This window comes from Argiope bruennichi, chromosome 9 (genome assembly GCF_947563725.1).
Source record: "Argiope bruennichi chromosome 9, qqArgBrue1.1, whole genome shotgun sequence".
Taxonomy (NCBI): domain Eukaryota; kingdom Metazoa; phylum Arthropoda; class Arachnida; order Araneae; family Araneidae; genus Argiope; species Argiope bruennichi.
Window position 1 is genome coordinate 91,312,029 of NC_079159.1, and position 14,311 is coordinate 91,326,339.

The window sequence follows — 14,311 nt, forward strand, 5'->3', positions numbered from 1 at the left end:
TAACAAAAATATATCTTTTTATTTCTAAGTAGTTTCACAAAACAATAAAAGTTAATGCAATTTAATGATGTTGGGCTTCAAAAATTCCATTGACCTTTCAATTCTTTTGAATGTTTACTTTATGGCAATAGAGTTTGCTTAACCGTATCTGTGACTGCAATCGCAAACTGGGCATGCGCCGCCGACATTTTTGATTTTACAAGGAGGATTGCATCTGGGTGGAGAACACTGGACGCCCACTGGATTGCCAACTGAAAAAAGAAAATAAATTGTTAAACTAGAAAACGATTTTTGATTGAAAATTTAAAAAGGATTATTACTTAAATCAAAAATAGACTTGTATATATATATTTAAAAGATTTAGTTTACGATTTTGTATCATTCCAAAAGTAGTATAATTTATTTGTTTTAAAATTACCGTATAAATTAATCTAATAATGATTTAAAACAGAGCGGAAACTATGACATGCCTGGAAAACATAAAGCTAAGTTTCTTTTTATGAATTACTATTTGAAATCTCCCAGGATAAATAGTGAAATTAGATGAGAAGAAATAAAGTTTTTAGAATCATAAATGCAAGTGCATTTAAATTAATTGATTGTTTTCTTTACGTCATTCTTATTCTAAATGCTGATTTATTTAAAAAGTTAATTTTTATTCAATTTTGTCTCATTTATCTATATTATTTACGATTAACATTGCTAAAAAAACAGAGTTATTTTTTCCACATAATCTGATTAGAATTACAGAAGCATGTTAATCAAATAAAAATAGCACTAAATAATGTTTTAAAATAGATGTAATTTATTCATATTCTTATTTCTTTTGATGATGGCAATTAGTAAGAAACAGAAAAAAATGCTCGCTTTATCAAGATTTATTGATCTAAATGAATGTTGAATGTTTATGATTGTTGAATGTTTTGAATGTTGAATGTTTTACGTGAGTCATTTTTACAGTAATAATGACAAAAAAAAAGAATTATTATCGAATAAAAGAAAGAAAGAAAGAAGAAAAAAAAAATTGCATTCAAATATAAATAATTTAAAATTTACAGAGATATGAATTAAAGATTTTAATTCTTTATAAGTTTAAAAGAAAAATAAAGATATTTATAGAAAAATTAAATAGTGATCTAATTAATGTCGATTAAAAAAAATTTTTTTCCGAGGTGAAACAAATCTGACATATTTAAACACTAATTTTTCCAGAGATAATAAAAAAATGGAGTTTTATACCTCTAAGTGTTTAAAAAACTGAATCAATTTAGTTTTGGTTTTGTATAGATTTGGAAGTAAATACTTAAATAATTTTGAAGTAGATATTTAAACTGATGTATTACATACGGTTTAATCTTTCACTCCAAATTAAGATGCGCAGCAGGATTTTTGATGGTTATTACAATATTTTATTATGATTTCGAAGGCAATATTTAGAAACAAGTTTTAATTGAAAAGAAACCTGCAAATTTAATCACCCTCACCAAATAATACAATTTATAATTAAAACATAATCAGGGAAATTACGAAAAACATATCCAGCTACTTTGCTTCGTATTCCTATTTTCTTTGATCTGCTATTAATTAAGAAAATGTTTTTTCTTCTGAAATATCACATCTTAGTTTATTTAGAAATATATTTCTTAACAAGCAATAATTTTTTATTGAAAATACTTAAATAATGATTACTTCCTCCTCCTCCGCCGCCGCATTTGCAAGCTGGACAAGGAACAGCATTGTAGTCAATGGTGCAACCCATATCACATCTGGGTGGAGAGCACTGGACACCACCTGGGTTGCCATAACCACCACCACCGCCTCCTCCTCCGCCTCCACCGCATTTGCAGGCTGGACAGGGAACTGCATTGTAATCGATAGTGCAACCCATGTTACATCTTGGTGGAGAGCACTGGACTCCACCTGGATTACCGTAACCACCAACGCCTCCTCCTCCACCACCACCACCACCTCCACATTTACAAGCTGGACATGGGACAGCATTGTAGTCAATGGTGCATCCTGCTCCACATCTGGGTGTCGAGCACAGAACTCCGCCAGGATTACCACCACCTACACCTCCTCCTCCACCTCCACCACATTTACAAGCTGGACATGGGACAGCATTGTAGTCAATGGTGCAACCTGCTCCACATCGGGGTGGTGAGCATTGGACTCCACCGGGATTACCGTAACCGCCACCACCACCTCCTCCGCCTCCACCACATTTACAGGCTGGACATGGGGAAGCATTGTAGTCAATGGTGCATCCTGCTCCACATGCTGGAGGAGAACATTGGATATTGGAAGCACCGGCATTATTTCCTGAAATACATTTGCATGATGGACAAGCTGTGCTATAATCCACATAGCAAGGAGCATCACATTTTACTGGAGAGCATTGGGATCTTGCTGGACTGCGGCGTTTCCTGCCTGCAGAAGAGTGAAAACATTTATAAATATACGATTTTATTTCGCTATTAAGCAAATAAGTGACATATGCCTTTTTGTTATATCAAACTCTCATGCGAAGTTAGTAAATGCCATGCAATTAAACTACAATTACCATTGCATCTACAGCTGGGACAAGGCGTAGAATAGTCGATTTGACATCTTGGTCCACATCGGGGCATAGAACATTGCACTTGAGGAATATTATATCTTCCTCCCCTATTTCCTGCGCCGCCACATTGACATCTGGGGCAAGTTGAGGTATATTCTAAATAACATGGGGGGCTGCATCTAGGCATAGAGCATTGAACTCTTTGTGGGCTGCGGCGTGTTCTTGCTGCAAAAATCGCAACGGAGAAAGAATTTAATTAAACTAGGGATGCTGTAATTGGAAAATTTAAAAGAATATTCATTTGGGTGATTGAAGGAATGTATAAGCAAATATTGGAATTCTTTAGCAAGTTTGCCCAGTTATTATCAATTTTATTATATCATAAATTTAAAAGCTAATGATGTAAGTTAATGTGAATGATGAATTAGAGAAGTAATCAGATGATTTTTATGCCAAGGTATATATACTTATTTTATACAATTACGTTTGAATTCTCCTTTTTAATTTTTACACTCATTTGTCGCTGTTCGATATTTTCTCTTCTATTATATGGTAATAAGTAAAAAATTTTGTCTAGCTGAATATTCATTTTTACCCGATATTTGCAGAAAATTAGACAACAAAAATTTTAAAAGAAACTTTTTGATTTAACAATACTTTTAAATATTCCATAAGTATTAGATTATATTTGCCCTGCAATTCATTTCTTAAAGCTGGTTAATTGATAGTTGTCATAAATAAATTTTAAATTATGTTAATTTACAGTCTTTAAATTAAATAGCTCTTATGTTAGATTTGATAAGTTTTAAGATTAGTAAATCATTTCATTAATGGCTTTAGATTAGCTAGTTTTTAGATTAGATAGAGTAGTTAAGTACTTTTATATCAAATAGATTTTTGAATAAGGTAACTATGGAATTGAACAGTCTTTATATTAACTTGTTAATATATTAAGAAGAATATCTAAGTGATTAAATAAACTTTAAATTAAATATATTGCAAGTTTAATGAGATAACTAAATGAAATCCAAGATCTCTTTATACCTTAATTTTAGAAAATAAGACACCACCATTTTCTTTTTTCAAGAATTTTCTATGCTAAGCATTATTTAATAGAGATCCAATAGACTGGTAAAACGTGGGAAGTGAAATAATGGTTCAGTGGTACATCATTGGTACCTGTCCTTCAAACTGTATTATTCATCTGATAAGAAAAGCCTATAAGCTGCAATTTTATTTATTTAAATAACCTTGACCAGCTTAATATACTACTTATCCAAAGTTCTTTACGACGCACGGAAGTCTGCATGGAAGATTTTCAAAGCGTACATGTTACATCAAATAAAAACATAACATCATAAAACTAAAGTATGTGATATTCAAACCACCATTCTGAGAAATTTAGAAAATATTGACGAAAAAGTTCTGATTAATATTAACAACTAAAACAAAAATCACAATTGAATACTAATGTAAAAAATAATAATACAGAAGAAAATAAAAAAAAAGCAAAATCTACAAAAATATTAATAAAATTATAAGCTGTCTACGTTTTCTCACATTAAATAGAGACGAACAATTTCATAAAGCTTGCAAAGTATTTATTTAATTTAAGGGATAACTTATGGCTGACAGTCAGAAAAGATGTAGTTATTGATTAAAATAAAGAAGATGTAAAAGACTGCAATCAAGAAAAAAAATAATCTTACTGATATTTCTATCTCCACAAACGCATGTTGGACATGGATGGGCTTCTTCATCAATGGTGCAACCTTCAGGACAGCTCGGAGTAGGGCAGTTAGAAGTGTCGTGATGATGAGCACCTGTAAGAATCAGATCTTCATGAAAAGATGATATACACTCACCATTTTATTTGCAAACAAAAACAACCCTAAAATACTTGATCATTATTATTTGTAGAAGCAAATAAAATTTAATCCTTTAATGCATCATGTATCCATTAGGCGACACATTTTCATTTCCATTTAAAAGTTTCACATTATTGTTTCGAAGAGCTCCAATGAAGTTTGGAATTTCTTTTTTAAGTGCGTTTTGATAAACATTTGAAAAAAACGATATATGGCAAAAAAGGAACTAGAATTAGATTTTAACTGGGCACTTAGAAAAGTACCAAGATGGCTGTTGTTTGAATAATTCTACCTTTAAAAATACCATCAAAATATTTTATTTTCATTGCAAAAAAATGTATATATTGGTAAAAAAGGGCTGATATTTTCGTTGTAAAATTCTTATAATGTGATTTATGCCACTGGGATATTGTTTAATACATAATGTAACCAACTAGCATATTTTAATTGTTTTGTTAAAATTTCACCAGAAAAAAATAAACTGAAATTTTTTAAATAATTTTCCTAAATTAAATGTAGATATTCAAAACACATGCAATTTTTTCGTAAAAAATTAAAAGGCATGCATTCTAAGGTTAATGTTTCTCAATTTTTTTTTCATTTTCTCCTTTTTTATGAATACACAACCAAGAAAAATGCACAATCGAAAACTTTTTGTATTATCCTTCCTGTTAAAATCGCAATGACACAAAAATGTATTGCGGTAATCATGGTTCACTTTGGTAATAATTGATTTAACACTTAACACTTCTTAATTTTTGAGATGCCAGTGTTGTATATCCAGTGTTTGATTATGAAGTTGGTTTATCATGGGAATTCAATGGCTCTGACTTTTTATTTATTGCAAAGTAATCTAATTAATTCTTAAATCAATTAGGAAATCACTGTTGTTTATGACTTAATAATTTTCCTAAAAACAAAAAAACATTTTTAATCTTTTAAAGAGTTATTTTTTTCTAGTCATGGTATATTAAAATATTTTTAAGATTGAGATTGGCCTAAGAAAAGCAAAGCATTTAACTTAAAAGAAAAATTTAATTTGATTAATTGATTAATTTCATTAATTAATAATTAAGCAGCAAATCAAAACACGGCATTTGTACTAGATAAGGAACTGAAGCCTCTAAGTTTCTGTCTTATTGAAAAATGCGTCAGAACTTGTCGCAATCTATATAAATTCATTCGAAGATTGATAAATTCGGCAGGAAGCATACTTCCCATGGGCCTTGAAAGGGTTAAAATAGAGATTATTTAAAAATCCAAACCAAACTATTGTGCACGGAATTTTTTTTTTATCATGAAACTTCATTGGTTAGTATTAATATGGGAAGTTTATATTTTATTTAATAATACGCGTTTTGAAAATATTTTGATACAATCATTCAATATTTCACAGTATTTTTGGAAGATAATGGAAAACAATTGTTTTGCAGAAAGTGTCGGGAATCTTCATACAACTTTTTGGAATAATAATAACTTGAAAATTTCTGCCTGACGGTACCTGCTTTCTAAATATTCATTCCTGCATTCTCTTGGAAACATTTCGCAATATAATTATATACTTAAAGTAAGTTGAATGTCTTTGAATATACAGCCTATATCACATGGTCGACGTGATAATATGTTTATATTCTCAAACACTAACATAAGATTTAATGAAGCTTGAAATAGTTCCATTGTAGGTACTTAATGGTTTTATATCTTTTCTTAAATATAGTAAAATATTCCTGACCTACAATTCTCAGATATCTGTTGAAAGGCACTCAAAACAATAAAAAAATTTAGAATTGGAATTTTCGCACCGAAATGTGATATTAAGTTACGTTTCTAATTTTTAATAGCAAAAACATGATGTTAAAATCGTAAATTTTACGTAGTCGTCTTTGCATGTAACACAACAGCTGCTTTATTTGACGGTTTATAGTGTCTTCTTTTTCGTATATCATAGTTTATTATATTTCTACAAGTGCTTGCACACCTGCAACATTTATCTACATCTGCGTTAATTGACAGTTTAACTTCCGTTTTTAGAAACCAAACGATATCCTTGAACTGTGCCAAAAATCGTTAAAAGTAGTTTTTGTGTTAATTTTCCATAAAGCAAGACATTATTTTTAAGCAGCTTGTCCTTTTTTCGCTTCTTGTCTGTCCATTAACCAGTCTTGACATTTGAAAGGATAATTTGATTCACACCATGATTTGAAAAGATGAACTATGTCTAGAGGTCTTTTTTATTGTTGCCATTCCAGAATGTTTGATTGCAAAACTCTTATGCAGATTCACTTTTGATATTTTTATTATGTTTTTGGTCTGCAAGATACTTTCTTATTGGGAAGAGTTTGAAAAAGTTAATTTATCTAGAAATATGCTATAGGCTAGAAGAATATGCTAAAATCAGATAAAAAATAATCCAAAATCCTTTGAAATGAGTGAATTTGCAGACAAAACACGAATTGTGTATTTACATTGTCTTTATACTAAGTCTAGAAGTTTGCATCAGAAAATTTTACTTTATTTGTCTAAAAATTCCAATTGTGTAACAAAAAATAATAAATGAAAACAATTATAAATTGCAATTAAATGTAATAATAATTAATACAAGAACCCTCTTATTTTCTTTTATAAAAAGACATTATAAAAGGTTTTTTTTTTATTATTTTAAATAATTTTTGTATATTGTTTCCAAGTTTCACAAATGATTTTATGCAGAAAAGACATAAATGAGGTATGGTTTTCTGATTTAAATTGATGTATTTTGAAATTAAACTTTAAAAAAGAATTACAAAGTTGAGAGATAGCAGCAAGTCTCTTTCAAAACTTTTACTTTGTAGAACTAAATTAGTGTAATTACAGGATGATACAAAATAATTTCCTCGATTGAATTTGATTATAACTTTAATACATTCAACTATAGGATGAAACTATAAGAATCATCTATAGAATGAAATAACAGAAGTTATTGTGTTGAACACAATACAGAAGAAGTTTTCTTCGTATGTATAATAGTTTCTCATTGTGCTTTGTCTGGATCATCCGACAATATCCAAGCGTAGTCTGTGCTTTGTCTGGATCATCCGACAATATCCAAGCGTAGTCTGTGCTTTTTCTGGATCATCCGACAATATCCAAGCGTAGTCTATTTCACTAGTGTGTGGGTTTTAGTAGTTAGTTTATTTATAGATTTACGTTCCGTTTTAAAGCAACACTAGGACTATTTTGGGATGGACCTCGTAATTTTGAACCGCAGGCATATGACGAGCACGACGCCTGACGCGGAGCTCCCTCTCCAAACTTCTTCACCACACTAGCAGGAGGACGTTTGGCACAGACGGATTTAACTTGCACCAGACCCACTTACACGTCGGTTCTACGGTGGAATAGGGTCTCAAACCTGAAGCTCTTCGGCTCCAAATACCAGACCTTACCACCAAACCACTAATACCCCTTCACAAGAGTGTGAAGCATTTACTTTGGGCGCTTTCAATTCGTTCCTTGTTACTTGCAAAGGGAGCTTTGAAACCAAAAGAGTATTTAGGTATTTTGCAGTCACAGACAGTGTAAATTATGAGACCTCTCTTTTATAAGATAATCAATTTAATTTTCAACAAATTTTTAACATATTTCAACACTTTTTTGACCTGTTGATTAAGTTAATTTTTTTTATTTAATAACTTTGTTGATATGAATAAGTATTTATTGATCTATCATGACTTAAGACGCGTGGCATCCAAGTTCCCTCATATTGTTGTTCAAACAGCGGTCTGTATTTATAAACATTTTAATAATTAAGTGAACGTGATGAAATATAGACGAACCTGACTAACTAATTATATTTGATAATATTTTAATATTATCTTAATATTTTATAATTCACAAAGAGAAAATTTGTATTTTTTAAAAAAATTATTTGTTTGAGAACTAGGAAATAAAATTTTTTGATAAACCTGCTTGCGGCACTCTTTGGGCTTTAGGCAAATGTCTGATCTGAATCAGCTGCTATTTAATACAGAGATTACGAAATATCCCAATTAAATGAAATCAGAAGAAGGAATCTAAGAAAATCTAAATAGTAAAATACATGATGCACAGAAATCTCTACAAAGCCATCTTAAATATCATAATATTTCCTCGAATTCAGATGGAAAATAATGATTTAATGACGCTTTCTTAAAAGTTTTCAAATTAAATGGCCATGGGAAGTATGCTTGCCACAAAATTCATCAATTTTTAAATAAAATTATGTAAGTTGTCATAAGTTCACTCAAATTTTTCAATAAGATAGTATCTTAGATGCTTCAGTTTCTAATGTCACACAAAATGATGCGTCTTGATTCATTACTTATTAATTAATAAATCAAATTAAAGTTATCTGATAAGCTAAATAAATCTTTCTTAAACCAATTTGAATCCTAAAAATATTTTAATATATCATGACTAGCACAAAGTTGCTTTTTAAAGGGTTAAAGGCTATTTAGATTGATAGGATTCTCAAGTCGATTTGAAGATGCTACTTGATATAGAATAATACCAATATGCAAAGGCATGTACTATAGTGTTCGTAACTATAAACACTATTATAGATAATGCTCATAAATAAATACTAGCGATAATGCATACTTTGGAATAATTATACATTATGAGCTATTTGTAATTATACATTATCTACAAAGTATAATTTGCACGATATACCAAAATATCATAAATGTAATATGTGCCATATTCTAATACAGAAATTACTACATTAAACTTTTAATTTCAAATAAATGAATTTAAATAATTAAATGGAAACATGTATACTTACTGCTGAACTGCAGGACAGTCCCCAGTATCAACAGTGTTGCTATTATTTTCATGACTGCAGTTCTGTTTCAGTTGGGCCGGTGTCCAAAATGAGGCAGTATTTATTCAATTTATCCAAAACCCTTCCCTTTCAAATATGACGTTGGTATGACGTAACCTTAGGCAGGGGGAGGAAAGAGGATTGCCCACAAAAACATCACAACCGGCCGGTTTTTCGTGGAAGACAATCTCCATGCAGAATCAAAAAACCAGATCTTGCGTTGGTTATTATTGAATGCACTTCTGCATAAATGCAAGGGCAATCACGTTTAACTGTAAGCGACAAGTATAAACTTTGACATTAAAAGTTTGAAAAATGTAGTGTGAATTTCACAAAGAAGAGATATGTGTTTTCTTTTTTGTTATAGAATTGCTACCTGAGCCCACTTTTTTTTTATTGATATCAGTAAATATTTCATTGAAGGGTAGTAAGCGCAGTTTTGTATTTCAAAACATTTCCATATTTATGCTTTAACAAGCAACTAGGGCAAAAAATATTTAAAGCTTAAAAAATAAAAACAGTATTACTTTCCAGGAATTTATATTATATTCCCTCATTCATTTAATAACTAAAGTGTCAAAAATTAAAAAAAAAAGCTTATGATTGAATGCAGGCAAAAATTATTATTTGAGTGACCATATTTTTATAAGATTGTTATTGTTTTTTCAAAGGAACATGTCGCTATCGTGAAAACGACAATCCAAATTTAATAATTATTTAGTGACTTTCCCTGTAAATACAGAAATCTGTTTCGGCTTGCCATCCACAACGATTAAGCATTAATTAATCTAATCTTATCAATTAATACTTTTTTCGTTCTGTCATCAAATTATAAAAATGCAATGTGCTGATAAACCTGATTGGAATTTCAATGCTTTAAAAAAAGTGACAAATTATTATTATTCAAAATTTTTGCATGAATCACAGACGGAACAGAATCATAAATATAGCTTAGAGAAATAAGACCATTAGTAGCTGTAGCGTTTGTATGCTGTTATTTCTACAGAATTCGATAAATATTTTGTTTAATTCCTCATTTTACTATATTTTATGTGTTTTATGGCAATGGTTTCGAATTTTTTGACGGTTGAAAGTTTTAAAAGCAAGCAAATGAGAAAACTTTTTAATATTTTGAATTTTTTTTATATTGGAATTATTTGGGATAAAAATAAATCCAGACTTTTCATAAAAACAATGACTTTCTGTATATGTACCGCTGCCTTATTATTTAATTGAAATAAAACTATGTTGAAAAAGATTGATTGTGAAAATAAGGAAAATGGTCCAATTGCTTTCTTTGCTATAGTCCCTAAAAATGTTCCATAAAATTTTAAATTTGAAAGTAAAAATATTTTTTAGAAATTTTTTAACAAGGACAGCATTAACATTATCTGTTTATTGAAATTTTGACTTGAAACAAAAATGGTCGTATTACTCTCGACAAACCTACTTGAATTAAAGATAAATAAATAATAAATAAATTTAAAAAAAACGGGAATGAGAAGAAAAAGACAAGATTCCTCAAAAAGCGATAAAAATATTTTTTAAGTTGGTATATAATGATACAAATATGTATTAAAGAACTTCAATGAAAAATGCTCCTTCCATTTAACCAGAAAATATTAATAAATTAATTTTAAAAGACGAAGTGCGGCATACTATTTTTTAAATGTGATATGGTTTTATGATATTCAAAAATATTCTGTTGTTTTCTAAATAATGAGCATAATATTTTTGTTAAAGAGACATATTTACTCAAAAAATTCTGCTATTTTTTTGTTTCATAAAACACATACTATACGCAGATTTTCCAGAGTTAGTTTCAAAATAAATAAATTTTTTATTTGCTAAAATACCGTAAAACTGCTAAAATATCGTAACCATTTTTATGTTTATAATACTATATGAATATGGGTCTTTTTTAGCTCCCCTTTTCTTAAATTTAAAATGATGTTTAGTTTTTTTTCAGTAAAATAAGAAAGAACTAGTATAAATTATAGTGTAGAGTGGCCATAAAATAAATCTTCCTGTTTGAAAGCATCTATAACTAAAGCTAACGAATGAAATGTGATCAAATTTTATATGCAGATGATCAAAGATATGGGAAAATAAATAACTGAAAATATTCCTGGAAAATAAAATAAGAACCCATTAAAAATCGCAACAGAAAATATAGTATCAAAAGCTGCTAATGGGAGAGATTTCGAGCCTGCTAGAAAGAAAATATTGAAATTAATAATTACAACGAACACATGGAAAATAGGTTATATAAAATTTTATTCATTTTCGAATTTAAATAAAATTTGAAAACAGAAATACATAATATGCAATATAAAAGTCAGAAAATATTCTTTTGTAGATCAATATTGTCATTATATCTTAATAAGTTGATTTTATCTTATTAAGACCTTACCGCTTTTTTTTTGCACAATTTATTTTTTCCAGCCTCCATAATCTGCATATGAAATTTGGTTTAATTTCTTTCACTATTTGGAGCAACCGATTCTTGCAAACAGAAAAAGCTATTTATAACCCTATATTAAATGTTATATATTTTCTTGTCGGATAAGTGGGCGTTTATATTTTCACTAATGCTAAAAGAATGCTAATTTTTCATGTTTGACGTATATTCTAATATGGCATGCAAGTATACTATGGGTACTGATTTTAAGCATGGCTGTTTTGAATATATCTAATAGTGAGGATAATTCACATTATGAAAAAAATAATGAAAATAATTTGAAAAATTCATTAAAATATTGCGAAATAAAAAAAAATAATCTATGCAAAAAAATTCTAGAGAGAATAACAGGTATTTTTAAAAATAATTTTTAAAGCTTATTTTTTATTTTATAAAGTATTAAAATTCAGTATTCAAACATGTAATAACGAAATTTTTTTAATAAAATTTAATACAAAATGCATCTATTGTTTTCAGTGAAGTATATTTTAAATTTACTATATAATCCTTTGAAAAGAATTAAAATGCAACCTAAAATATGTAGAAAAAAACTTTTCTCTGGGAGACATATTTCTCTTTTTTTTCAAATGCATAATACTGATAAAGAATTTTATTTATGTTAGAAATTAATATCACAAATATGTTGTTTATAAAATCATTTTTTGCATAAATGTACAAACGATTTTTTTTATACTGATTGAGGATTTAATCCTGGAATCTTTATACAAGATTACAAAAGAAGAAAAAAAGACAGATAAAATTCTAATAGCAACAAAATATTTGAAAATTCTAATAGCAGCAAATAAGTTGGAATATCAAACTATTCGTTTAGATTTTCTATTTAATACATGTGATATAATTTATTTTTCTTTCATTCTCAAAATATATTTTTCCATTAATATAAATGTGATAATTATTTCAAATTAATATGAATATGTTCACTATTGTAAGAGAAAATGTAGAAAGATTTTTAAAAAATGATTTTTTTTCAATTATTTTAAAAACAGTTGAAGAACGTTTTTGAATAATCCATCGATCAAGATACATATTCATGGAAATTTAAAATTGTGGTTGCATTAAAATAATATGTCTTTTAATAATCATTCTGATTACAATAAAGAAACATTATCTATGAAGAATTAACTTCAAAACATTCTTTGAAAATACTGAAAATTTATCTCCTGATTACATACTAAACAGAAAACTACATTACTGGGAATTTTTAATTTCTTACATTTTATAAACTCTGGGAAAAAAAGCGGGCAAAAATTTGTATCGAAAATTTTATTTATTATGACTAGAACATGAAATTATGTTAGCAGCAATAATTATTTTATTTTATTTTGGAGTTTTAATTTTTGTTGTTTATCTAAGATAAAAAGTATTCTTTCTTAACATTCCTAAAATGATTGCCTATTAGATTAAAAAAAATGTTTAAAGAATTCTTTATGTGATACATTTTATTTTTAAAACATGAAATGATGGGGCGAACATGTGTTAAATTCTGATATAAATATATCTGTATCGCAATTTATCTGAAATATTAGAATAACAAAAAGGAGCGATGTTAATTTTTGATTGTTTGTGTTAGGTTGAAAAATGCACTTGTCATGTCTTTGAACAAAATATTCAGATTTTCTCAGATATACTGACAAATAAGTTACTTACATTGACTTATTTTTTTTAATAAATAGACAAAACAAAAAAAACTATTTATCTTCTGAAGAACCTTCCTTTCTAATTTTTATTATGAATATTATGGAATCATACTAATTTAAAAATAGCAGATAAATGTAATTACTAACGAAAACGAATGGCACTTTGTTGATTATTCTTTATAATTTTTTCACAGCTTATTTTTCCCAGTATTCAAGGATTGTTTCACCTCCATTTTGCTTATGTATAAAATTTGGATCTCCAAACCAATAAAGTGTACAAAATTAAAAAAAAAATGATATAATTTTTTAGAATCAAATTGCTTTACTTTTGTACGATAAACCTTAAAATTACATAACACAGGAAACTCTGTATCTAACGAAAGACTACTTTTTATGTTATGTTAAAATTACCTGCTAATGTGCCGCCGTCCTGGCATAGGGGTAGCGCGTCTTCCCCGTGATCTGGGCGTCCCGGGTTCGAGTCCCGGTTTGGGCATGGTTGTTCTTCTGTTGTTCTATCTGTGAGATGTGTGAATGTGCCCTCCTGTAAAAAGGGGTTGTGCAAGCGAATGCGCGATGCGTGAGTAGCAAAGTCGTACTCTTGGCCCTAGTTGGCGCTGCTATAAAAAATAAGAGACGTCCCCCTCAGGCTTAAATCGCTGTCTTCGTAACAGCGGGCTTGTCAGTGGCAAGTGCCATAAGAAACAAACAAACAAACCTGCTAATGTTAAATTTAAATAAAATTATATTATTCGTTTTTTCTTAAAAATAGTTGGTCTACAACTTAGTAATTTTTACCCTTTATAATACTTTAATCTTTTGATATTACGAAGTTTGTCATCTATCATCATATTTTGAGCACATTACTGAAAATCTTAACAGATAATTAATTTTTCATGAAGATTAATACTAAAGCCAAAGCAT

At 28.7% G+C, this 14,311-nt stretch overlaps 1 protein-coding gene across 2 annotated transcripts; it reads right to left on the minus strand.

The window, feature by feature from the left end:
- LOC129983913 (keratin-associated protein 5-1-like) lies at window positions 1-9,381 on the minus strand. Of its 2 annotated transcripts, XM_056093616.1 has the most exons (5): window positions 9,230-9,381; window positions 4,270-4,383; window positions 2,564-2,785; window positions 1,690-2,430; window positions 1-251 (listed from the first exon to the last, which is right to left on the minus strand). In XM_056093616.1, exons 1-5 carry the CDS (start codon window positions 9,279-9,281, stop codon window positions 139-141), a joined length of 1,242 nt encoding a protein of 413 aa, XP_055949591.1. In that variant the 5' UTR covers window positions 9,282-9,381; the 3' UTR covers window positions 1-138. The 2 variants fall into 2 exon arrangements, with proteins under 2 accessions (XP_055949591.1, XP_055949592.1); XM_056093617.1 differs by lacking the exon at window positions 2,564-2,785.
- Between the last annotated feature and the right edge of the window lie 4,930 nt (window positions 9,382-14,311).